The sequence below is a fragment of the Neoarius graeffei genome, chromosome 24 (assembly GCF_027579695.1).
Source record: "Neoarius graeffei isolate fNeoGra1 chromosome 24, fNeoGra1.pri, whole genome shotgun sequence".
NCBI classification, from domain to species: domain Eukaryota; kingdom Metazoa; phylum Chordata; class Actinopteri; order Siluriformes; family Ariidae; genus Neoarius; species Neoarius graeffei.
This window is the reverse complement of record NC_083592.1, coordinates 39,026,419-39,052,628: the sequence shown is the minus strand read 5'-3', so window position 1 is coordinate 39,052,628 and position 26,210 is coordinate 39,026,419. Positions and strand designations below refer to the sequence as shown.

The 26,210-nt window shown below is 41.4% G+C and overlaps 1 protein-coding gene across 2 annotated transcripts in view; it reads right to left on the bottom strand.

Moving 5' to 3' along the window:
• Window positions 1-26,210, bottom strand: part of smarca2 (SWI/SNF related, matrix associated, actin dependent regulator of chromatin, subfamily a, member 2) — a 147,217-nt gene that overhangs the window by 70,570 nt on the left and 50,437 nt on the right. For both annotated transcript variants that reach the window (XM_060907217.1, XM_060907218.1), the window contains exons 8-25: window positions 24,456-24,629; window positions 18,889-19,062; window positions 18,632-18,802; window positions 16,679-16,729; window positions 16,436-16,566; window positions 14,213-14,270; window positions 13,866-13,966; window positions 13,456-13,603; window positions 10,615-10,778; window positions 5,657-5,723; window positions 3,829-3,939; window positions 3,461-3,703; window positions 3,123-3,236; window positions 1,967-2,074; window positions 1,803-1,889; window positions 1,626-1,672; window positions 1,292-1,458; window positions 894-1,057 (exon numbers count right to left, since the gene is read on the bottom strand). In XM_060907217.1, the coding sequence (XP_060763200.1) occupies window positions 894-1,057; window positions 1,292-1,458; window positions 1,626-1,672; window positions 1,803-1,889; window positions 1,967-2,074; window positions 3,123-3,236; window positions 3,461-3,703; window positions 3,829-3,939; window positions 5,657-5,723; window positions 10,615-10,778; window positions 13,456-13,603; window positions 13,866-13,966; window positions 14,213-14,270; window positions 16,436-16,566; window positions 16,679-16,729; window positions 18,632-18,802; window positions 18,889-19,062; window positions 24,456-24,629 (2,280 nt within the window). The remainder of the gene's footprint in view (window positions 1-893; window positions 1,058-1,291; window positions 1,459-1,625; window positions 1,673-1,802; window positions 1,890-1,966; window positions 2,075-3,122; window positions 3,237-3,460; window positions 3,704-3,828; window positions 3,940-5,656; window positions 5,724-10,614; window positions 10,779-13,455; window positions 13,604-13,865; window positions 13,967-14,212; window positions 14,271-16,435; window positions 16,567-16,678; window positions 16,730-18,631; window positions 18,803-18,888; window positions 19,063-24,455; window positions 24,630-26,210) is intronic.

The following is a 26,210-nucleotide window of genomic DNA, read 5'->3' as shown; positions in this document are numbered from 1 at the left end:
CAAACCACAGCAAGCATTAAACTTAGAATGAGAGTATATTTCCAAAAAAATATAAAAGTTGGTCAGTTTGAACATTAAATCTCATTTTTGTATTGTATTCAATTGAATATAGGTCGAAAAAGGATTTGCAAGTAATTGCATTCTGTTTTTATTTACGTTTTACCCAGCGTCCCAACTTTTGGGGTTGTAAATCATTATTATGAGATATGTTAAGTATTCAAAACAAACAAAAATATTGATATGAAATCTAAATCTACATGTGAACCATACATTTCAGTAATACGTTCCGTAATAAACATAACAGAGTTTTAATACCAAGTGAAAAAGTTAACAAGTATATTCATAAATGTCAAGAAGCTGCCAGTTCGGACATAATATGGACACAAAATTAGTTTATTTCTACTCTGTGAACGGAAATAGATCCTAAAGTTGCCATACTCACTGATGTATCTTTGTCTGGTAGCCTAACTAGCTCATAATAATTTGTATATTCCAGTTCAAGGTACAGCTGGTGAAACTGCCTTCCCTTCTTCCTTGTCATCTTCATTTGACATGGTTTCATATTTTAAATATAAAGTTGATATTAATTAAAAATGTCGTTTGCCATGCCTGCTAATTATGTCACTAACGCTAAAGTGGCAACAGGTTCAGTGGAACTGTTTCTAGAATTGGAATTTTACATGGCAAACTCAGACGACACGCAGAGTGAACTTTAGACTGTTCCATCACTGAACTTAATTCCGCTTGACTATGCAATTACTCCTCAGCTGATGCAATTTCCCCAAATCTTTATCCAAAACCATTGGTATGATATTAAAAAAATATTAAGAAGCTGATAGGAGCTCAACTCCAAGTTTTCACTAACTCTTAAAACACCCACACTCCAGTCAGACCTGGTGGGGGTTCCAGTCACTGTCAAAGATGACAACAGTATCAGCAGCCTGCAGGTTGAGGCCCAGACCTCCTGCCCTGGTGCTCAGCAAGAAGATGAAATACTGAGAGCCCTCATCATTAAACTTCTTCAGAAGTGCAGCACGGTCTTCAGACTTGGTTGTTCCTGTGAAATGAGGCAAAAAGGGGGAAAAAAAAGTTTCCTGGCTTGAAATAGCACTGGAACCCAACAGTGTTTGATGTATGATGACTAGCGCTTTCCTCATTTTAATGAGCAAACTCAAACACCTACTGATGAATTAAAGTGGAAACAAGTTTCTAAAGCTGTTTTTTCATTGCAAATGTTATTTGACGACCTCCAACTTTCTTATTTGGTAAAACCAAATAATGTGTTGATCACCATCTAGACGTAGGTAGAGGAAGTTGCGGTAGGCGAAGTAGTCCTCCATGATGGTCATTAGGGAAGTCATCTGACAGAAGAGCAACACTCTGTGAATGGTGGCCTGCAGCTTAGGCAGGATGCGGTCCAGCAGCTCAAATTTTCCTGAAGCACGGTACAGATCAGGACTGTCAGGAAAGAAAAAAACAAAACAAAACAAAACACAATCTTTACCCATGGCACAACGGGAGGCAGTGGCAGTTTTTGTAACCCACATATTAATCAGGTTATAACTAATCCCTTTGGCTTGTCATCAATGTTCTGGAAGACTTGGTTTAATTTAAAAACTGCTCACCCATTGATGATGCCATTTGGGTAGCCTAAGTGCTCAGCAAAAGATTCCTGAAAGGGCAGATAGAAAATGGAGTGTGTACAGTCAATGAGGCCGACCAAGATCGAGACATTTGGATGCACTTTACATTCCAGCAGTATATTAAGCCAGCTTCTCTATTGTTTGTTAGCTGGCTCTTACTTCAATGTGTTGGAACATATAAGGGTGGTTACAGATCTTCTTCAGCTGCATGATGGTGTTCATCAGAGTCTTTGCCCCTCCTTTACCCTGTGGAGGATTCAGGTAAAATAAGGATCCCGACTGTAAACAGAGGTGGTGAAAACCCTCTTATTTATTTCACTTACCTTCTTATCTTTCTCTGAGCCATCTGTGAGCAAGATGCCTTTGCCTTGCATGTGCCGATAGAGAACTTTCTGAATGGCTGACATGTCACACTTGACCACATACTCCACCTGTAATGTTAGGGGACATTTCAGGAAAAGTTTGGATTAGGGATGGCGAAAACTAAAAAAAAAAAAAAAAAAAAAAATCTTGACTGACCACCGAGCCTCATTTGCCGGTTAAAGTCGGTTAACCTAGGAGTTTAACAGGGATGCAAACGGCGCGCCTTTTGGCGGATGCTGCCTTTTTCACGGCTGAATCGTGCAGATCCGATTTTTTTGGGGGGGGGGGGGGGGGGGGGGGGGGGTTGGAGTGTCTGAATAATTTCAATGGCATTTGCTTATTTAGTAATTTTAATACAGAATTTACTCTGATGACATTATTCAGACACTCCAACGCCCCCCCTTAAAAAAAAAAAAATCGGATCTGCACGATTCAGCCGTGAAAAAGTCGGCATCTGTGCCTTTAGTTTGTGTGGAGAGATATGATCTGCAATAACATGCATTGTTGGCTACAGACCGAAACATACTTTCAGAATGCACTGGCCAGGGCAGGACTAAACTCGATGTGCCTTCTAATAATAATTAAAAAAAAAAAAAAAAAACAGAATAGTAATTTGTAAGCTAAAAAGCCTGTGTCTACACTTTTCTCTCACCGAGTGGCAGCTGTTTTCAACTGGGGCGGGAGGGCGGGACATGACTGAATGGGTGTTTCTGATTTGTCAGCTGTCTTCAACTGGGGCGGGAGGGCGGGACATGACTGAATGGGTGTTTCTGATTTGTCAGCTGTCTTCAACTGGGGCGCGACACGACTGAATAGGTGTTTCTGATTTGTCAGCTGTCGTCCTTACACCGCATGGCATGCCCCAAGCGTTTACAACACAGAATTCCAGGTTCTCCGCTCCAAAATCGGCAGCTTCAAAACAATTGATTTTTTTTTTTTAACCGACAACCAAAAAAAAATTAACTGGTTGACGTTGATTCGGTCAACCACCGGTCAAACGGTCATCGGTTAACATCCCTAGTTTGGATAAATAAAATAAAGAAATGAAGTGGAGAGCTTGGTATGAAAACAGTTTTGGAATCAAATTAACTTCGTTACCATCTAGTCATCCATCACCTTTTCAGGCAGCTGAGATTCCACTTCCTTCTTTAGTCTACGAAGCAAGAAAGGGCGCAGCACTTTGTGAAGACGGCGGATGATCAGGATGGTCTCCTCTTCATTCAAATCCACCTGTGAGGGGGGAAAAAAAAAAAAAAACACCAAGCAAATTCACTCCTAAACTATTATTTAAACCAGGATTAGCTCATGTTTTCATCTTCATCTAGCTTTCAGGCTACACAATTGTGTACTACCGTTTCTTATTTCAAACTTTGTCTGGCTTTTCATGTGCATCCACAGGATAAAGCAACCGAAGGAAAAAGTAGGATCTCTGGGCATACAGAAGGCGAGCTCACCCTTTCCCCGGTCATGGCGAATGGAGCGTTGAACCACTGCTCAAAGGTGCTGCAACTTTTAAAGATTGTGGGGAGGAGAAAATTGAGCAGAGCCCAGAGCTCGGGCAGTTTGTTCTGCAGAGGGGTTCCTGTTAGCAAAAGCCTGCGTGGGGCGACGTAATGCGTGTTCAACACCTGCGTAAGCTTGCAGTGGTGGTTCTTCATACGATGTCCTTCATCCACTATCATGTACTTCCAGCGGATCTTAGCAATAAAAGAAAAACACACAAAGAAATACTCTATTTTTTCCTCTTTTTTTAACAGAATAAGAGAGCTTAGCAAAAAATAAACCAGCCTGTTTGTGTGCTTAACATACTGCATGATCTTACCTTAGCGAGAATGTGTTTGTCCTTAATGATGTACTCATAGGTGGTTAGAAGGACATTGAACTTCCCGCTACGAAGTTGAGGCACCAGTGACCTCCGCATGGATGGCATGCCCTGCAGGACAGACACACAAAATATAGTTATGTTACTTGCATAACCCCAGTTCTGTGGTAACAGACAGGCATTCTCAGGAAAATAGTTGAGATTTAGATATAGTTGTCGACAGAATATAATAATTCAATTTGAAAGGTAGTCAGGAGAGAGGCGGAATTAAGTATTCTAACTGCCAGGGCTGGAGATTCATATATTATACATCTTATGTTACATGTGAGGGAAAAATAAGTCAAAACAGGTGCTCTGGAGAACCCAAGCTCCTCCTGGATTAACTTTTCATACATTTAGAGAAAACAGGCAAGCTTTCCTTTTAGACAGAAAGGAGGCTCCCACTTTGACAGCACGGAAATGGCGAGTGGTGCAGTGATAGAACGGCATCCGATTCTTAGGATTTCTTTAAAGCATGCAAGCAAGCACCTCTTCGTCCTCCTCTCTCAGGGAATACGTTCGAATCGAACAATGCAAGTAAACCAGGAGACTTCACCTGTATTAAAGGGGAACTGAAGGCAAATTTTTTTATCATCAAAATTCTATTTCTCATTTTATTAAATGTAGGAATGCATTTCTGACAGCTATTTTGTCACTGCTATAGCAAGTTATGAGTGTCTGAAATATGCTCTGTAATATATCAGTCCGTATGTCAAAGCAATGGCCGTAAAAGAGATTCGTTGAGACCTGTGCGAGACATTGTAGGACGGAAGTAAAACGTACAGCGGAAACCAAAGTGACCAACATCTGCCAACGTTGTCAAAAGACGCGCGCGCCCTCTTTCGAATGCTGACGTAATCAAGCCGGAAGTTTTCCTTGTGTCTGAAATCGCTCCCTACTCACTATATAGGGCGCTACATACTGGAGACGCCATTTTGTAGTGCTGTCCGAAACCTTAGTGAGGAACATGTGCGAAATGCGCTCAGTATAATATGTATTTATCACAAAAATACATGCATGTAGTTATTATTTTGAAAACCCACCAGCTGCCTGATCTGGCACGTTTTAATTGTGCGACAGTAATGACATAAATACCAGCGCGACGGACTAGTCCTTGTCCTGTCGTCTTTCCAACTCTTCTCTACTCCACGTTGGTTGGAAGTCGTATGGAATAATTTCCATCACTGATGAAGCTGGCAAATCTCGAAATTAATTTAAAATTGGAATGAGATGGCGATCTGGCCGCTGTGTAAACAGTTTTCAAAATGGCGGCGCTGACACTTCACGTTTGAAGTCTCGCACAAGTCTCATGAAGATTGCATGGATAAGCGACGCCTGCCGTGGACCATACGAGCTACATTCAATACGGCTAAAAACCGAAAAGGCCGATAAGTGTAATATAATATGGCAATACAAGTCACTATATAAGGTTAATATAACCGAAAACGTAATTGAATAACACGTTAATTAAAAAATAAAGCAAGTTTAAAAATGACTTCAGTTCCCCTTTACCTGTGAAGCCTGTGACTGAGAAGGCTTCACAAGCATCTTGGCTACAGGCTTGGCAATAGTAATAGGGATCCTTGCCTGAGATCATAAATCCACAAGCACTTAGACAAGAACATGATGTGATCTCTTCAGCTTCAATCAAATTCCTTTTGGGGCAAAAGAGGCCATCCTCAACACAGCAATGCCTCAGGAATTTCCCATAGTGACATACTGAACAAACAATTGAAAGCAAACCAGTTATTTGTTATGCCAAGAGCTTATATTTACAGCAAAATCAGACCTTGTAAGCAATTTTCACAATGGATGGTGCCCACTTGTCAAGTTCATAAACCCAGTTGGACAAAGTCCTATAAAAAAAAAAAGAGAAAAAGAATCAATTAATACATCTGAAAATGATCTGTGCAGCTAGGGGCTAGAATTAAACTCATAGTTTAAAAAAAAATTAATTTACACAGTTTTCCAATCATACTGAAGATAAACCAACAGATATTTGCTGTCTTAAGTTTACTTATTTGCTCGGTTTCGCACTGCACCGATAAGGCTAATGTAGAGAGCGTGCATGTGACGTCACGAGGTCACGTGATATCTGTTTATCTGCCATCTTGGACGGCATGGCTGCGCATAGAACTTAGACAAACCTGTTCTAATTATCAAGTGTGTGGGAGTAGATCTTTCGAGAACGGTTATATCTTGTTCAGCATTTGGTTGTACCAATAGACAGGGCCAAAAGGACGGCCTGTCATTTTATAGATTCCCCGCAGACAAGGAGAGACGCGCAAAATGGGTGTCCGCTGTGCGAAGAGAAAACTGGTACCCCAGTTCTACCAGCCGAATTTGTAGTGAACACTTCATATCAGGTAGGTGTAATCTTCTAATACATTTATATCTGATATTGAATAATAATTCTGCACAGATAAAGATAACGGTGATTTGTGATTTTTTTTTTTTCAGACAAAAACATACATATTTACAACCTTGTCATTATCTGGAACCGAGTTTAGATTTCAAACATTCTTACGATAAAAAGTCCTGCATAGTCTCTTTATGATAAACGCCTTAATGCCACTTACCCGTGAGGTTATCAAGTAGACATTCTTCTTCGGGACCTTCCAGAGGTATAGTTGGGATACCCATCCCGCAACAAAATATTTATAAGCTTCCAGGCTCTTGTAAGCTTTGAGGGCTTTGCCAGTGTAACACGATTCACGATTAACAAGAAAATTGTAAATGTCGTGGTAGGCCAGATCGGGCAAATCGCCGGCACCGCAGCTCCGAATTTCCCTGAACAAGGATTGCGGCAAGTTGTACGGATCTGCAATCCCCAACCTGGAACACTTTTCCACGTAACGCTGCCTCACGTCACCTTCAAGATGCTGAACAAACTTCGACAAGTTATCGCGCGATGTAACTGGGGTATTTTCCGAATTTTCTTGGGGATTACTCCCTGGATCCATTACGCTCGTGCAAGGTAAACAATCCTGAAGCCGTCCAATATGGCGGAGTAAACACGGACGGGTCACGTGACTGCACATCCTCTGTAGGCAACAAGTGAGAGGGATGTAACTGGAAACAACCATGTCCCCACCCCAAACACTGACTGGTGCATTGCTATCTATCAAAATGAACAGATCCACATTGCATAGATAAGTGCAATAACAGCCATTTTAAATCAGAACCACTTACTTTCTTCGTAAAATGTTTTCTGGAAAATAGTGACTCAGACTTGTTCTGCACATTTAGGAATCTGTTCGGTGGGATTTTCCGCACATAGATTCAGTTGTGCAGAACATTCTCATGCTGCAAACATCTTGGTTTCTCTGAATTTAGACGGCTGAATATAACAGCTTGAATCTCTCTTTTTTTTCATTGATTATACAGAGCTTATTTCTGATTTTATGCTCACAGCTTGCTTGCCTCACTCCCCCCCTTTTTTTTTTTTTTTTTTTGCTGTACAGCAAGACTCGAGCACTATAATAGACTGGAAATGATCCAGAAACAAAGCACTGAATAAAGTCCTTTTAATACAAAACTATCTTTTGGGACACTGACTGGTGCATGTTTATACTATTTAAAAAAAAAAATCCAAAGCTGTCTCACAATTGGTATAAAAAGTTCATGTCTTCACAGCTAGGCTTTGCAAAGACGAAGAACCTTTTCCCACAAATTTATTTACTGAAATTTATATTTTACATCCTTATAAACTAGCAACTCACTAATAAATAAGAGAGAGAGAGAACATATATGGATATTACAGATAGGTGTGCCTAATAAACTGACAGCCCAGTGTGCAGATTTACAGTATAAAGGCATATTCTAGCATAAAAATCAGTGAGTGTTTTATAGTAAGGCATACAGTATTCTGCAGCAAAGTAAATTCTGCCACACAAGCAGCCAGAGCACATTTACTGCTCCGGGTTTAAAATAAACTTCCTCCAAGGACACCATGGCTACAGTATAATGGTGTACCAAGTAAAAGCCGTCGCTGTAGAATGCTGAATGCTGCAGCCTAGCTACTGAGTCCTGTCTATTTTCGCTGAACGAAGAGCCTTGACCAGATGTACCAGATGTCTTACAAGGTTGAAGACATTTGTAGAGCGCTCTTGGTCTACTCCATGCAAAACATTCTAACTTCCTTTCTATACTCATACAGTGGTGCTTGAAAGTTTGTGAACCCTTTAGAATTTTCTACATTTCTGCATAAATATGACCTAAAACATCATCAGAATTTCACACAAGTCCTAAAAGTAGATAAAGAGAACCCAGTTAAACAAATGAGACAAAAATATTATACTTGGTCATTTATTTATTAAGGAAAATGATCCAATATTACATATCTGTGAGTGGCAAAAGTATGTGAACCTCTAGGATTAGCAGTTAATTTGAAGGTGAAATTAGAGTCAGGTGTTTTCAATCAATGGGATGACAATCAGGTGTGAGTGGGCACCCTGTTTTATTTAAAGAACAGGGATCTATCAAAGTCTGACCTTTACAACACATGTTTGTGGAAATGTATCATGGCACGAACAAAGGAGATTTCTGAGGACCTCAGAAAAAGCGTTGTTGATGCTCATCAGGCTGGAAAAGGTTACAAAACCATCTCTAAAGAGTTTGGACTCCATCAATCCACAATTAGACAGATTGTGTACAAATGGAGGAAATTCAAGGTCATTGTTACCCTCCCAGGAGTGGTCGACCAACAAAGATCACTCCAAGAGCAAAGCGTGTAATAGTCGGCGAGGTCACAAAGGACCCCAGGGTAACTTCTAAGCAACTGAAGGCCTCTCTCACATTGGCTAATGTTCATGAATCCACCATCAGGAGAACACTGAACAACAATGGTGTGCATGGCAGGGTTGCAAGGAGAAAGCCACTGCTCTCCAAAAAGAACATTGCTGCTCATCTGCAGTTTGCTAAAGATCACGTGGACAAGCCAGAAGGCTATTGGAAAAATGTTTTGTGGACGGATGAGACCAAAATAGAACTTTTTTGTTTAAATGAGAAGCGTTATGTTTGGAGAAAGGAAAACACTGCATTCCAGCATAAGAACCCTATCCCATCTGTGAAACATGGTGGTGGTAGTGTCATGGTTTGGGCCTGTTTTGCTGCATCTGGGCCAGGACGGCTTGCCATCATTGATGGAACAATGAATTCTGAATTATACCAGCGAATTCTAAAGGAAAATGTCAGGACATCTGTCCATGAACTGAATCTCAAGAGAAGGTGGGTCATGCAGCAAGACAACAACCCTAAGCACACAAGTCGTTCTACCAAAGAATGGTTAAAGAAGAATAAAGTTAAATGTTTTGGAATGGCCAAGTCAAAGTCCTGACCTTAATCCAATCGAAATGTTGTGTAAGGACCTGAAGCGAGCAGTTCATGCGAGGAAACCCACCAACATCCCAGAGTTGAAGCTGTTCTGTACGGAGGAACGGGCTAAAATTCCTCCAAGCCGGTGTGCAGGACTGATCAACAGTTACCAGAAACGTTTAGTTGCAGTTATTGCTGCACAAGGGGGTCACACCAGATACTGAAAGCAAAGGTTCACATACTTTTGCCACTCACAGATATGTAATATTGGATCATTTCCCTCAATAAATAAATGACCAAGTATAATATTTTTGTCTCATTTGTTTAACTGGGTTCTCTTTATCTACGTTTAGGACTTGTGTGAAAATCTGTTGTTGTTTTAGGTTATATTTATGCAGAAATATAGAAAATTCTAAAGGGTTCACAAACTTTCAAGCACCACTTTAAAATCACGGGTTTTCAGGAAGGTTCAAATTGAGAGACTGAGACGGTCATTACAAAACACTGGGCTGTCAAGTTTTGCATCTTTCACCTTTTCTGTACTGATTTGGAAAAATGTTTGGCTCATTATCTTTCTGAAAGCTTTCTTCCTTCCCCAATCTCCTCATTGTGTAGGAGGACACAATCAAGGGTCTTCAGGGGTCTGAAGACAGGGGTCTTCAATCTTATCTTACTCAGGTTGGGGCTAGGCCTGTTGGTTCCAGTAAATGGGAATGTTAAAGCATACAAGACATTATAAACAACTGTCTGCTGCCAACTTTGTGGCAACAATTTGGGGACGACCCCACATGTCGATGTGATGGTCAGGTATCCACATATTTTTGGCTACATAGTGTATAAAGTCTATTATGAGTAGTGCCAATATTTCTGAAAAGAAGTTTCTAGACAAAATGAGTAATTCTAGCTTGATGCAGTTTCGATGAAAGAGGCTACATGAACCAGAAAAAAAAGCCATTTTCGTTTCAGTCAATTTAATCATCTGCTCTTAAAGTTTCACCCAATCCAGCCCAGCCAGAATAAAATGGAAGAAAGTGAAAACTCTCTCTCCAGAAAACTAGACAAGCCATGTGCACTTCACCGAAGATGCTGTAGATCTTATCGACAAAGGGCAGGTGTGGCTGCAGGCTTTCATTCCAACCAGGCAGGAGCCACACCCGATTCCACTTATTTGACGATTGATCATTCCTGCTCATTTATTCACTTAGATGGTTTTCACAAACATGAAATCTCCCACGTTTGAGAAAAGTGAAGAGATGAGCAGAAATATTTACTACAGATGGACTGATTGTTATTTGTTTTGCCCTTTAACACTGTGTTTATTATTTTCTAAGCCAGTAAAATCCCCTGCCCTTGATTATATACATAATAACCTCATTTGTAGCCGCTCTGTGTGTTAACCAAGCGTGGTCTGTCTGTCAGCATGTAACTTACGACAACGGCACGATGATCAGATAAGGACCGTTCAGTCTCTTGTGTTCCATTAGGTATGTGATGAGTGCAATGGTCTGGATGGTCTTCCCCAGCCCCATCTCATCTGCCAGAATGCCATTCAGGTTATTGTTGTATAGGGACACCATCCACTCCAGCCCCTGGATCTAACCAGAGAGAACGAAACAAGAGGGTTTTTTTTTTTTTTTGCTATACTGTTAGTTTACATCTTTTATTTAATATTGTCCAGTCCTAATATTTTATTTACAGGACAGCTCCTCTAATTTAACACTAACCAGTACTATACATAATTTCTTTTCTTTACATTCTTTAGGTGCATACATTTAACAGTTATTCCACGAAATCGAGTCGTACATGAGCTGATAGCCGATGAGGCACGTAGCATCGAGTTGGCTATGAGCCATGTACAACGAAACTGAGTGGAGTAATTGTTTTATTCTATCCACATTCACTGGATTTTGAGAAAACAGAGCATTTTTATTTTTAGCAAATTCAATAAATCAAAACTTTATACGAAATTTCCATTTAGAATCTAAACAAACCAGCGAAGTGACAGTAGCAATTTGTGAAAAAACACTATAATAATTCGGGGGGGGGATACGTTCTTACCACGAAATATTTTCATTCCATATTTTCTTGCTTTTTTTGTATTTTTAGGGGGTTTGATTTCAAGGTATTTTTTTGCCATCCTTGGTTGGTTCAGCAACATGCTCTGCCATTTTCTTCCTCTTCAGAGTTTTTGTACGGTCGGCAAACCAACTTAAAGGCGCAGACAGACAGACAGTCGCTATCTTTTTTAGCTATTTCTGTTTCTTTTAAATACTTGATAAAGTGTTACATCTGACTTGATGCATGCCGCCATTTTGTTTTTCTCTATTCATGGTATATGTCCTGATAGCCCAGTTGTAAATTAGCCAATCAGAGCACGCGACTGCTCATATCCAGTGAATGTGGATAGAATAATTTATTGATGTATCTTCAAAAAGGTTATGTTTTTTTTGGTGACAATCCTTTGACAGACCCAAACAAAGTTGGCGTTTCTTCTATTAACCTCCATCCACTTCAAATTAGAGATCAATTGCAGAACACAGCAAAATCACTTCTGCAAACTATTCCGAGCTTTGTCTGCTTGGTCTACATGAAATAATTAAATGTTCATGAAAATACAGGAAACAAAATATAGATTCTAAGTCTCAGTGACAAAAAGTGAGAAAAATAAATAAGATAAAACACAAAATTTAAATAAATAAATAAAATGAATTTAAAAAAAAAAACCAAACCAGTTTTTTCCAGTTTATCGAAAGGTTCCAAGCTTGAATCTGAGCTCCACTAATGACTTCTGCCAATTCTTCTGTAACCCTTAAAAGCCATACATATCTTACATTTCCATTCAGGGACGTACTTAAAACAATCAAGAGAAGAGATGACAAGGAAAGACAAAATTTTCTGAAAATCTTCAGATAAATCCCAAACCAGGGTGTAGCCATCAGGGGTGTGATCAAGTATAGGACAGAACCACGATGTGGCATTCAGCAATAACCGGCTAATCTTGCAAACCTGCTCCCGGTTGCTGCTTTGTTTGTTTATCCTCCATTTCAGCTCAGTATGTTCTTGGTAATTACAGAAGAAGCTTGTGTAGTGGTTAGCACGGTCGCCTCACAGCAAGGCCCAATCCCAATTCTAATTTCTACCCCTACCCCTCCCCCTTCCCCTTGGCCCTTCCCCTTGAAACTGAGCTACAAGGGATAGGGCTTGAAATTCAACCCTTACGTATTGGGATAGCCCTTCAACGATCGCATACGTCATCGTGTACCTCCGTCAGCGTTTACGTTAGCAAAACGCGACCAAATGCGTCATTGGCTGCGACCAGCCACTACAGTCAGAGCCAGAACCAGAAATCTCTGCTGGCAGGGTGTGATTTGTTAACTAACACCACTGAATGGGATATCTTTGGCGCTTCGTGCACCACATCCGACAGAATGAGGTGTCAGAACACTCATGTAAACAATAAAAGCGAGAATAACAGAACAAAACGTACGCAGTCAAGCAACCGAAAACAATACTCACTCCCAAAGCTTTTTAGCAGCAGCTTGGATTTCAGAAATCGCTGCTCATTCTCAGCTCGAAAGCGAATCAAGCGGCGTGTTTCCTCTGGATAACAACTTAAAACACGTAAATAATGGAGAAAATACATTTATGACAATCTTTCGCCGCGGGAACCGCCATCTTTCTGAAATCCGCATGAAATCTCGCTGAAATCCGCATGGCATTGTGGGAAATCACTCAAACCCCTTCGTTCGGAGTCAGCTCCAGGAAAATCTCCGTTTGGAGGGGTACAGAAGCCCTACCCCTTCCCCTACCCCTCCGCGTTAACTGGGATTGGGATACCCCTACCCCTTCACGTGAACGCGCAAAATGGAGGGGAAGGGCCAAGGGGTTGGTCCAAGGGGTGAAATGGGATTTGGTCCAAGAAGGTTCCAGGTTTGAACCCAGTGGCCGGTGAGGGCCTTTCTGCATGGAGTTTGCATGTTCTCCCCATGTCTGCATGGGTTTCCTCTGGGTGCTCCGGTTTCCCCCACAGTCCAAAGACATGCAGTCAGGTTAATATGGGGCGGTTACACTGACATGAGCGATTGCGTCTAGTGTCAAATGAAAACAGCTGCAGCGCGATCAGAGCAAGGGCCACCTACATACCCGAGATTCAGTTCTCTACGCTGCACTTGGTTCTCTGTACTTCATCATCTTTGCATTAGCTTTGAATCAACTAGCATTCAGAGTATCTGGCTGGTTATTGGTTGTTAAACTACTCTGCATGCATTTCACCTGGTATTGCTTGAGCGTGCCATTGATCAGTAAGGATGACTGCTTCTCCACCTTCTCAATGACGGCATGGGCCACTCCGTAGTAAGACTGTGAGCTGGTCTGTCCTGCCTGGACACTGTACTCATCATCCACGTCTTGCTTGGCAGACCTATAGAGGACAATGAATAGGAAGGGTCATCTCACATCTTGTACTATTTCAACTGATGAAAACAGCTTGTAGCTCTGCCTATACTGTACTAATATCAACATACAAACAAACTTGTAATCCACAGAGGGTATGAACAGAAGAAAGAATAAAAACATATAGCAAAGAAGGTGAAAGAGAAAATAAGCAGAGATGGCTATTATAAAAGAATAAGTCTTGTGCTTTTTCAGGTTTGATGATTTAAAAAAAAAAAACGGTTTCATACTCTATGATGTGTTTTGCTGCAGTTTCAGACACCTCATCACTGTTGGGATCAATAATTTTCTTTTCTTCCGATTCTGCCCGGGAGACCACTTCTTCTTCATCCTGGAGAGTCAAGAAAGCGAAATAAGCTCAGGGCATTATTAGTATGAGGAATATCATGGGGGGAAAAGCAAAGCAGGCTGTTTTAAGAGAAATGGGATGTAAAACGGGCCAATAGGAGATTTTGCTGAGAAACAAACAAAAGGACGCGTGCGTGTGTGCTTGCTTGCATGTGGATGACTCACTTGCAAATTTGAAATTTAAGATTTTATGAGAGGTAGAGGGGGGAAAAAAAAAAAGAATGCTGACCTCCTCTTCAAACTCTGAACCACTCTCTTCGCTGTCTGACCTCGGGGCCACTTCATAGCTGCGTTGAGAAGAGTATACATGAGGCGAGGCAAGGCAAGTTTATTTATATAGCGCATTTCATACACAGTGGCAGTTCAATGTGCTTTACAGAGGTAAAGGCAAAACAGTAAACAATAGAAAATAAAATTACATAAAATAAAGGGGGAAGAAAAGAGAAAAAAATAAGAATTAAACAATAGTAGAAATAAAATGAAGTAAAAGTTCAGTAAAAAACAGCAGAATAAAATAGAATAAAAGTTTAAAACATGTAAAGATGATATTTATCAGTTAGCAGAAAGCATCTGAGAACAGCTTGGTCTTTAGTCTAGATTTGAAGCTGCTAACAGCAGGAGCATTTTTGATGTCCTCTGGCAGTTGGTTCCATAGCTGTACTGCATAGTAGCTAAAAGCTGCTTCACCACACTTTGTTTGAACAACAGGTTTTACCAGTAAATTTTGCTGCTGCGATCTGGTAGATCTGATTGGGTTAGGCCGCTGCAACATATCAGAGAGGTAATTGGGCCCTGTATGAGAGACAAGTGCTAGAGTCTTGCCCCTTTTCCACCAAATCAGTCCCAGGGCTGGTTCGGGGCCAGTGCTTAGTTTGGAACCGGGTTTTCTGTTTCCACTGACAAAGAACTGGCTCTGGGGCCAGAAAAACCGGTTCCAGGCTAGCACCAACTCTCTGCTGGGCCAGAGGAAAGAACCGCTTATGTCAGTGGGGGGCGGGCAGAGTGGTTAAGACCAGGGCTTTGAACCGGTTCAAGGAACGAAAACGAAAACCGGGAACTTTTTCTATTTCACATGGAACAGAAACAAAACCAGAAACTTTATTATTTTTTATGTTCCGGAACAGAAACGCTTATTAAAAATAATGGTAACCGGTTAATACCGGTTTTTATTTTGTTCCTCAAAGTTTCCGTAGCCCACAAATAAAAAAAGTCATTCTTCTCCTGCACAAGTTTCTATGACCCGCTGGGGTTCACTTCCTGTGTGACGTTCGCTGACTGAATGTAGAGAGCGGGAGGGTGGACTACTATCACGTCTCCACATCTTAAATAAGAGGTAAATATTGCAGTCTATCGTTATTCAAAAACATCAATTTCAAACACGATATCAATATATTTGTCCACGTTAATGAGAGGCTCGCGAACATTAAATGATGTTAACCTCTGTTAGCCTATCAATGCATAGGGCCTGACTAGCCTTTGGTAACACACTAAACGAATTATCTTTCATTTTTGGCACTTTTTCTGTTTGTGTAGATGGGAAGACATACTGAGAATCCAAATCGCCAACATTTGAAATAATAATTGTTTTGAATTATTTCTTGTCTTATTTAATGAAGGTTGTAATAGAATTAGCCTACATTTGGCTTAAGCTGGATGAGACAGAGACATAATTTTATAGCCATTTGTTAAACAGCTGAGAGGGAACGTAATTAACCGTTCCGGGAACGAAATTTTTTTTGTTCTAACCGGTTCGGGAACGTCTATTTAATGGTGGAACCCAAAACCGGAAACATTAAAATTCCGTTTCTGTTTGGAACGAACCAATAGGAAAAAAATTCTGGTTCAAAGCCCTGGTTAAGACCAACAACAATAACAAGACCGCGAAAGATCGCCACTTTTAAGTGATGAGAAGCAGCAGCTGTACAAACGCGAAGTCATCCATTATTATTATTGTTGTTGTTGCTGCTGCTTCTTCCGTGTTGTTTTTGCTTCGATATTCGCGCCAAGGTTTATGCAAACGTAGCAACATAACTGACATATACAGCGACGTAACTGACGTGGCTTCCCTTAGCACCGCGAGCTATGGAAAAGCAAACTGGTTCTCAGCTGGCTCGCAACTTGAACGAGTTGTGAACCAGCACCGGCCCCGAACCAGCCCTGGAACTGATTTAGCGGAAAAGGGGAATCTGTGTACTCCTAACCTTTTTTGCTTATTTCCACAAATATGTCTCTGTCCACAAATTAACCACTGTCTTTACTTTCTGCAATTCAAATGCATGAGTTCTGTTCAATAACACAGTCAAAGCAGCTGATGCAAATCTAGTTAAGAGAGGAGAAAGAAAACAAATGCATACTGTACACAAAATATATCTGTGTTAAAAAAAGGACGGATATTGCACAAGTATAATTCTGTACACTGAACTGCACCAAACTCTAGGTTGTAGACTCTTACCCAGGATTCATCTCAAGCCAGGCCTCCAACTGGCTAGACTTGGGAGCATCTGTGCCCTGCAGCACCTTCCCTGTCTCCGTCTGGATGACTTTGACAGGGAGTTCACTCATCTGACTGCTCTCATCAATGGGCTGTGGGAATCGACACGTAACAGCATTTGTATATCTGTCTTCTGAATGCTGATAAGTGCTGCTGTATCACAGTAATAGATAAGCAGCCTGCCTCTGCATGGATTTCACTCACCTCCCCATCAGGTCCGATCACTCCAAGTCCCTCGGTATCTCCATCTTCCTTCTAGAGGGTGAGGAAGAAAAAGAGAAAAAAAAAATCATCTTAATTCAACTCCATATCATTACTTTTAGCATATTATAGCATCTGCAAATGATGAAAACATACAATAATGACATTAAATGACTTACAACCCTGCAGCAGCTATTTTACAATGTCATTATTATTATATTACAGGGGTGGACAAATCAACTTCCCAAACAAGCAGATTTTGTGTCCGGGCTCTTAGCTTTTTATTCACGGTTGCCCAGAGAATATGCGCGTTTAACAACCAGACAGCGAAAAGTAAAAATTCAATGTGGTAGGTTTAAGCATAATGCACTTTCTAGGTGGTGTAGCACCCCACTTTAATGCTCTAATTAAGCATATACATCCAAATCCCACCACCCACATCATCAGAGGCATGACCTGGCTGACAGTCGAAGGAGTAATTAGAGTCCAATTAGAATCAGGAACACACAGGTATGCGGAAACACTCGCCAAACCAAGCAAAATAAAGCACGGTGCGAAACTATAACTCTCCTGCTAGCACTATATGCAGCAACCTCACAGTTAACCCCTTCGGTGCCCTTGGATGAGTCACGTACGTCATGAAATCTTTTACCGCTGTGGTGGTGTAAGTGGTTAGCACGGTTGCCTCACAGCAAGAAGGTTCTAAGTTCGAGCTCAGCGGCCAGCGAAGGCCTTTCTGTGTAGAGTTTGCATGTTCTCCCCGTGTCTGCGTGGGTTTCCTCCGGGTGCTCCGGTTTCTCCCCCACAGTCCAAAGACATGCGGTTAGGTTAATATGGGACGGCCTTGGGCTGAGGTGCCCTTGAGCGAGGCACCTAACTCCCAGCTGCTCCCCGGGTGCTGTTAGCATGGCTGCCCACTGCTCTGGGTATGTGTGTGTGCTCATTGCTCACGTGTGTTCTCACTGCTTCAGACGGGTTAAATGCAGAGAGGAATTTCACAAGTGTGTGATGAATAAAGCTGTGCTTTCTTTCTTTTCTCATGACGTACACTACTCGTCATAAACACCTCCTTTTATGTACCTTACTTTTACTTCACAGTGGCACATATGAATTACACTCGATGCCTAAAACATTCTTCCGTCATAAGGCACAACGGTAAAAGATTTCATGACGTACGTGACTCGTCCAAGGGCATTGAAGGGGTTAAACATCTCATCTCATTATCTCTAGCCGCTTTATCCTGTTCTACAGGGTCGCAGGCAAGCTGGAGCCTATCCCAGCTGACTACGGGCGAAAGGCGGGGTACACCCTGGACAAGTCGCCAGGTCATCACAGGGCTGACACATAGACACAGACAACCATTCACACTCACATTCACACCTACGGTCAACTTAGAGTCACCAGTTAACCTAACCTGCATGTCTTTGGACTGTAGGGGAAACCGGAGCACCCGGAGGAAACCCACGCGGACACGGGGAGAACATGCAAACTCCGCACAGAAAGGCCCTCGCCGGCCACGGGGCTCGAACCCGGACCTTCTTGCTGTGAGGCGACAGCGCTAACCACTACACCACCGTGCCGGTGGGGTTAAACATATACAGAGAAAATAAACGTATGAACTAAACTTACATGTTTTTACTTGTGATGTGAAATCACTGCAGCTCATACCTCAAACAACTTGGGCACAAACATGGTGTACTAGCACTAAGAGAGGATAAGGATCATGAATACACAGTGGTCCCCTCCAAGGCTCAGTTATCATTCATTTCCTTAATGCACTTAATTAACTGGCCACGTCATTATATTACTTTGAAGGATTGACCTGTCCAGTGGGATAAATAAATTCATCATTTGTCCATCCCTGCATCACAGCAAAACTGTACAAAAATACACAAGTTAATCTGCTTTTTTTTTTAATTTACTGATTTAAAAATGCTAAATCATGTAGTCATCCACCTTCTTCTTCTTCTTCCTCTTCTTTTTTTCCTTGGCAGCTTGGGCAGCCTTGTGTTCATAGACCAGGGTAGTGAGGTTGGCCACATACTCATCTGTCTGCTGGAGCAGGTAGGCTAGACGTTTGTCCTTCTTCTGGTCGATTAACTTCCTGTAGCCCTCTTCATCCTCTGCCTAAGTTAAACGCACATTTTAAAGACAAATGTCTCTTGGATGTTCTTGGAAATATGGTTCAGCATAAATGTTCCAAATCCACAAACCATCAGCCTTCTCATCCTCTCTTTCTCGATTCTCTCCGTCTCTTTCTTCTGCTCCCTCTCCGTGTTGGTATGCCATGTGGCCACAGCCTTGGACAACTTTTGAATCTTTCCAGAGATCGATCGGTGATACTCCTTGAAGTCTTTAGCATGCTGGAGGATGCTGTTAAGGTATTCCTGTAAAAAAAAAAAAAAAAGTGCACGTATAACCATTGAAAGCATTCAAGCACATGAATGTGTGAGACGATCTCTTTTTATTAACCTCTGTTATGTTCATGTCAATTTAAATTTGATCTAAATGAAACTATGTACATACAAACGTTTAAAGGAGAACTGAAGGCAATTTTTTTCATCAAAATTCTATTTCTCTCGTTTTATTAAATGTAGGAATGCATTTCTGACAGCTATTCTGTCGCTGCTATAGCAAGTTATGAGTGTTTGAAATATGCTCTGTAATATATCAGTCCATATGTCAAAGCAATGGCCGTAAACGAGATTCGTCGAGACCTGCGTGAGACGTCGTAGGACAGAAGTAAAACGTACAGCGGAAATCAAAGCGACCAACATCTGCCAACGTTGTCAAAAGACGCGCGCGCCCTCTTTCGAATGCTGACGGAATCAAGCCGAAAGTTTTGCTTGTTTTGATAGCAATCGGTAAAGTTTGAAAAAAGTAAGCAGTAATAGTCATTTAAACTCGTTTTTGTGCAATATTTCGTTTGGAAAACGGTTTTCAAAATGGCGGCACTGATGCCTGGCTGACACTTCACGTTTCGAAGTCTCGCACAAGTCTCGTGAAGATCGCGCGGATAAGCGACGCCTGCCGTGGACCAAACGAACTAAATTCAACATGACTAAAAACCGAACAGGCCGATAAGTATAATATTTAATTGCAATTAGTTGCCAATACGAGTCACGATTATAAGGTTACTAAAACTGAAAACGTAATTGAATAACAAGTTAATTAAGAAATAAAGCAAGTTTAAAAATGACTTCAGTTCTCCTTTAAAGAACATAAAAAGTAACTTGCGTTACAATATCATGAGCAAGTCGCTGTGCCGTTTTCTTTTATTTGCACTTGGCATACAAAGGGGTTCTATTTCCACAAACATGTATTATAACTTCAATTAAAAAAAAAAAGTTGGGACGCTCTGTAAAGCCTAAATAAAAACTGAATGCAATGATTTGCCAAATCATGGAAACCCTATATTTCATTGAAAAAAATAGCACAAAGACAACATATCAAATGTTGAAACTGAGAAATCTTATTGAATTGTTTTTTGGTTTTTTTTTAAACTAAGTGCTCATTTTTAATTTGATACCAGCAACATGTTTAAAAAAAAAGTTAGGACAGGGGCAACAAAGGACTGGAAAAGTTCTGTTAAGCCTAGGTCACAACCGGACGTACGATTTTTTGGCCGTGCGATTTTTGGCGTTTCCCCAAATCGCTGCGGTTTGTTCGTTCGTGGAGAAAGACGCACGTTGGCCGTAAGTTTGTCTTGCAACCTGAGAAAAACGTAAGCGCCCGTAGAGTTTGTTTGACATGACAAAGAACCTCTGCGGCCAGTCTGCGGCCAGTCTACGGCTTGAAAATCAGCACGTCACACGCGCGCCCTCCGTGCGTTTCACGCGCGCCCTCTGTGCGTTTCTTGCGTTTTTTTGCACGTAGACCGGCCGTAGGAGCACGTACGGCCGGTTGTGACCGAGGCATAAGTGTTATATTTAAAAAAAAAAAAAAACTAATTAGGTTCATTACCATCAACAGGTCAGTAGCATGATTGGGGATAAAAAGAGCATCCCAGAGAGGCGGAGTCTCTCAGAAGTAAAGATGGGGAGGGGTTCACCGCTCTGTGAAAGACCGCGTGGGCAAACAGTGCAACAATTTAAAAATAACGTTCCTCAACATAAAATAGCAAAGAATTTGGAGACAAGGGGACAAGGCCAGAGACAAGGCCAAAAAGCAATATTGGATGTCTGTGATCTTTGGGCCCTCAGGCAACAGTGCATTAAAAACAGGCACGATTCTGTAGTGGAAATTGCTGCATGGCTCAGTGACACTTCCAAAAACCATCCTCCGTGAACACAATTCATCACTGCATCCACAAATGCAAGTTAAAACCATATTATTAACTCAACTTTGTCATTCTATCACATACCCAGTATGTGGGAAGAGAAGAATGAAACGGACTAAGGTGCTTAGACAGTGCAAACAAGTATCGCGACAAAACATTAAACATTAAATAATACAAGGTGTAATGAGTGTGAAGAGGTAGAGATGTAAGAATAAAGTGCTAACGCACAGTTAAAGTGACTATGTGCAGTTTGTGTATACAATGTCCATTTTCCCTTTTTATAAACAATAACCAGAAGCACCGCTGCCTTCACTGGGCCCGAGCTCATTTACAACGCACTGAGGTGAAGTGGAAAACTGTCCTGTGGTCTTATGAAACAAAATTTGAAATTCTTTTTGGAAATCATGGACACCGTGTCCTCCGGGCTAAAGAGGAGAGGGACCATCCGGCTTGTCACCAGTGCACAATTCAAAACCCAGCATCTGTGATTGTATGGAGGTGCATTAGTGCACATGGCATGAGTAGCTTGCACATCTGGGAAGGCATAAATAATGCTGAATGATACAAGTTTTGGAGCAACATATACTGCCATCCAGAGGATTTTTTTTTTCCCCCAGGGAAGGCCTTCCTTCTTTCAGCAAGACAATGCGAAACCACATTCTGCACGGATTACAACTGCATGGCTCCGTAGTAAGAGTCTGGGTGCTAAACTGGCCTGCCTGCAGTCCAGACCTGTATCCCACTGAAACCATTTGGTCCATTATGAAACACAAAATATGACAAAAGGAGATGGTCTCCTCAGTTTCTAAACATTTAGAGTGTTGTTAAGTAAAGGTGATGTAACACAGCGGTAAACCTGCCCCTGTCCCAACTTTTTTGAAACGTCTTGCTGGCATCAAATTCAAAATGAGCACGTATTTTTCATAAAACAACAATAAAATGTCTCGATTTCAACACTTTGTGTTGCTTTTGTATTATTTTCAATGAAATATAGGGTTTACATGAGTTGCAAATCATCACATTGTGTTTTTATTTACATTTTACACAGCGTCCTGACTTTTTTTGTAATTGGGGTTGTATACTGACTGAAATTAGAGATGAAAGTGGAGCAAAGAAAAAACCCCTGAACTTTTGAAAGTCAAACTAAGATACGGGGGAGGGCAACGTCCCCCGAAAATATTTTAATAATATAACACGCAAAACCCTGCATTCTAGAGCATTTTAGTACTTATTTTCACTAAAACAAGTTATACCTTTTAAGCCTTTTTCTTTCATGCATATTAATGATTAACATGTCAAAAATATCTAATTTAATTCCCCTAGTTAATGAGTAATTTTCAGGAGCGCATTTAGAAAACGCGGTGATTTTCCTGCCTACACAGTTCATTACTTTGAAAAAAAAAATAAATAAAATATATATATATATATATATATATATATATATATATATATATATATATATATATATATATATATGACAGTTGAAGGTAAACTCAGCAAAATCCCAAAACAGTACTGTTAAAAAGTAAAGGTCTGTTAGAGTTTCTAAAGCTTTCAGGTTTCAATGTTGGGGACATTGAGCCTCGTTTATCAATCTTTTAGTAGAGTCGTGCGTTTGCAGAAGCTAAAGTGAACTAAACATTTCCAATTCATATTTACGCGAGTTGAAGCCAATTGTTTACATTAGTTCGTATTGTCTGTAAATTTAAACACACCAATGAATACCAAATTTCTCATGTAAATCAGGGGTGTAGCTAGGATTTTTCGGGGGGGTTCACACACTGACTGGCAGCCTGAGTGCATTATGTAACAAAAAATAAATTACCATTGCTAGTTTTAGGTAGCTGAGAAACCGGCTCTTCCATTATTGCTGTTTCTTCCACGTTTTCTTGATGTTGTGTTCTAGAAACGGCGCATTAAAACTTAGCTTCGAAGCCACAAAATGCAACTTTGATGGGGAAAATAAATAAATAAATTGCTTACCTCTCTTCACGTCGAAAGGAGGAGGAAAGTTTTGCTTGTTCTGACATGGCGAATTATTAACAAGAGAAAATACTTGTAATTCACAACTAAAAAGACTGCAGCTACACTGGCAGCTTGAACAGGCTTTCTAGTGGGATTGTGTTGCGCTTACGCAGAACGGTGTCAGTCCTGCGAGCCTTAGGGCCCTGTCACACTATAGCGTTTTGTTCGACGTTTGGTTGCGTTTTTAAAAATTTGAGAAACGCCGGGGAACGTCGACGTTCTTCAAATTAAGTTTCTAGGTCAACGATGTTGTAACGTTCTTGTAACGCTTGGGTAACGCTCAGCCAACGTTCCCTCAGTGTCAGGCGACGTTTGTGGTCCAAAATAGCAGCAAAACCTAGCGTTCTCATAGCGTCCACAGCGCTTTGATAGCGTTATCATAGCATTTGGGTAGCGTCTGCCTTGCGTCCAGGTAATGTTCTGGACGTTACACAGACGCTGGAAAAATTCAGAACGCTGACAGACGTTAGAAAGATGTTGAAAGAGCGTTACATGAGCGTTAAGAACGCTCGGCGAACGCTGACGAACGCTGAAAAACGTTGGCGACACGCTGGACAGACGTTCGATGGACGTTACACAGGCGTTAGGCAAGCGTTACCCAAGCGCTAGGCACGCGCTGGACACTCGACCCTGATGGGCCGGCGTCCGCCTAGCGTCCAGGGAACGTCCTGACTTTCGAGTAACGTTCGAGTAACGCCCGCAAACTTTCGTGTAACGTTCCTCTAACGTGTAAGTAGCGTTTTGATAGAACGTCCTGAATTTTTGTGCACACCCAAAACTATTTTTCACCCTCAGCGTTCGCCGACGTCCCTCGACGTTCCCCAACGTTTGCCGACGCTCGTCTAACTTTCTTGTAACTTTTTTCTAACGTTCTCGACGTTCCTCTGCGTTTTGCAACACGTTACTCGAACGCTGGTGAGAACGTCGTAGTGTGACAGGGCCCTTAGCACGTGCACCTGAAGGTGCGCCTAACGAGCTCCAGCACACGCGCCGTTAACAAAAGAACACCTGTCTTTAATCAATGAACTATGTTTGGGCTATTTAAGGACTGCGCCCATGCAATGACGATGTGAAGTATTACGCCGCGTCTAGGAACGCGAAAAATCCAAAAAATAAATTTCTCCATTCGGAAAATCGGAGATTTAAGAGTTTTGTCAAATATCCGGATTTCCAGGTATTTCGTCATTAGTGGGAAAAATCCGGAGGAATTTTCATGAAAATCTAAAAATCCGGAATTCCGGGAAAATCCGGAACACTTTCATGACTGAAATAAACACATACTGGGTGTATTAATAGAAATGTTAATCATATTGAGAAAATCAAAAGAAACAGCATAGGTTAAGAGAGTAACCGTTGGGGGCAATGATGCAACTGTGGCTCAGCTCGATTCAACTGGAAGCTGCTTTATGTATAAAAGTGAACAGAATACGCAGGCTGAAATTCCCGCACTGGTTTCTATACCATGGACTATAGTACCTGATGTTTCTGACGCCGCTTTCTCTCCTGCTCAATTTTCTGCTGCTTTTCCAGCTTCTCAGTCATGCGTGCCTCTCTCAGGGTTTGCCTCTTACTGCGCTTGTAGGCCTTGGAATTCAACGCTGTCTCCAAAGTGGTGTCTCTGCGCATGCAAGCCACGACGTCCTGCCGCAACTGATGGGACACGAGGGTAGGGCTATGAGTCAAGGTTAAAAACATGCTTTGCATTTCATCTCAGTTCAAAAGCTAATTTAAAAGGTTAAAAAAAAAAAAAAAAAAGTCTTAAGTGTTCCAATTTTGTACTAATTTTCACCTGGTAGAGGCCCAGGAGAGGGTGGGTTATAACTAGCAGTGTCTAAATGCAGTAAGAGCACCCCCTAATGGCCATTCTGGATAATGTCATAAACTGGAGTGGGGTGTTGTTCCAGCTAGAGTGATATGATGCAGACTGGCACATAGTAATAATTAAAGAGAGCGATAGGTGGGTACAATGTGTACAAGCTAGTGAACAGTGAAACCAGGCATTTGATAGTTGTTTCCAGATCGGCAAAACAAACTGGCACATGATTATACCAAAAACTACGCTTCCAGGTTAATTAAAATGTTGTCCCAAGTGGAATCACAGAGAAGCTTAAAATCACACAAATCAGTGTGTTGGGTTACTTTTATTTAAAATCTAATTTATTTACCATAGCACCAAACTGGTAGCCTGGCAAGCCAGGCTAAATGTGAATATTTAGTCTGGTCTCGGTCGTAGACATTTCCGAAGGGTGTGGGTAGGAACAACCCGCTGTCTTTCAAACACTGTCTGTGCGTACAGGCCAACGCTCTGACCAATCAGCGCAACAGTGACTGTGACATAGTCAGAGCGACAGAAAGCAGTGGGGGAGGCCTTGAAATAAATAATTTTTCAAAATGCGCATTAACAGGTTCTAGATATTAAGAAGTTTGGAGATAATGACCACAAGTTTGGAGTCTGTACCACAAACTTAACATACACTTTTTTTTTTTCAAGTGTTTTTCAAGGGTTTGCTTAAACTGTTTGAGTTTTTATTTTTATTTCGTGGTGTTTGGTGAAATAATTTCCCTTAAATTTAAAATAACGGGAAAATAAGAAACAATCAAAAAGTAATGTTTCAAAGCCGTTTATTAATTCTTCGTACTGCACAAACTAGCCCCATCCTTTTGGCTACGAGCGGAGCCAGCTGGTAGATCAGACTTTTGCCATAGCCGGTCGGCAAAACAGCGAAAACGTCCTTCTTGAAAAGGAAGGAGCGGCGAGCCTCTTCCTGCTCATGTTTCAACGAAAACTCCAAGTCTAATTCTTCTAAAACTGATTCCAAAGCGGAGTCAAACGAGCGCTGTTCACTAACCCGTAGCCATCTTTCCTGTTGTGCTTTCTCCAGCGTCGCGCAGCCTCGTCGTCACTCCTGCAAAAGCCCGCCCAAAGAATCCAAACAAAAACCTTGTGTTGTGATTGGCGGGCACGATTTGATGCCCGGGGTGTTTTGTTGATATGGTGCGAGGCTAGACCTAATATAAGTAATATAAAAAAGTATTGTTGCTGAGAAATTCACTGCATCCTCGCTGATTGCTAAATTAGATGCTCTCTTTGTTGTGGAAACACAGTAAGGCAGACAACAATTCACTTTAGGCATGGTTAAAACCGGTTAGACAGAACAATGCAGTGTTTAACAAAGGCGAAAGTAAACAATACGGCGGCGCTGACCCCGGGTATCGCCCATAATGCATTGC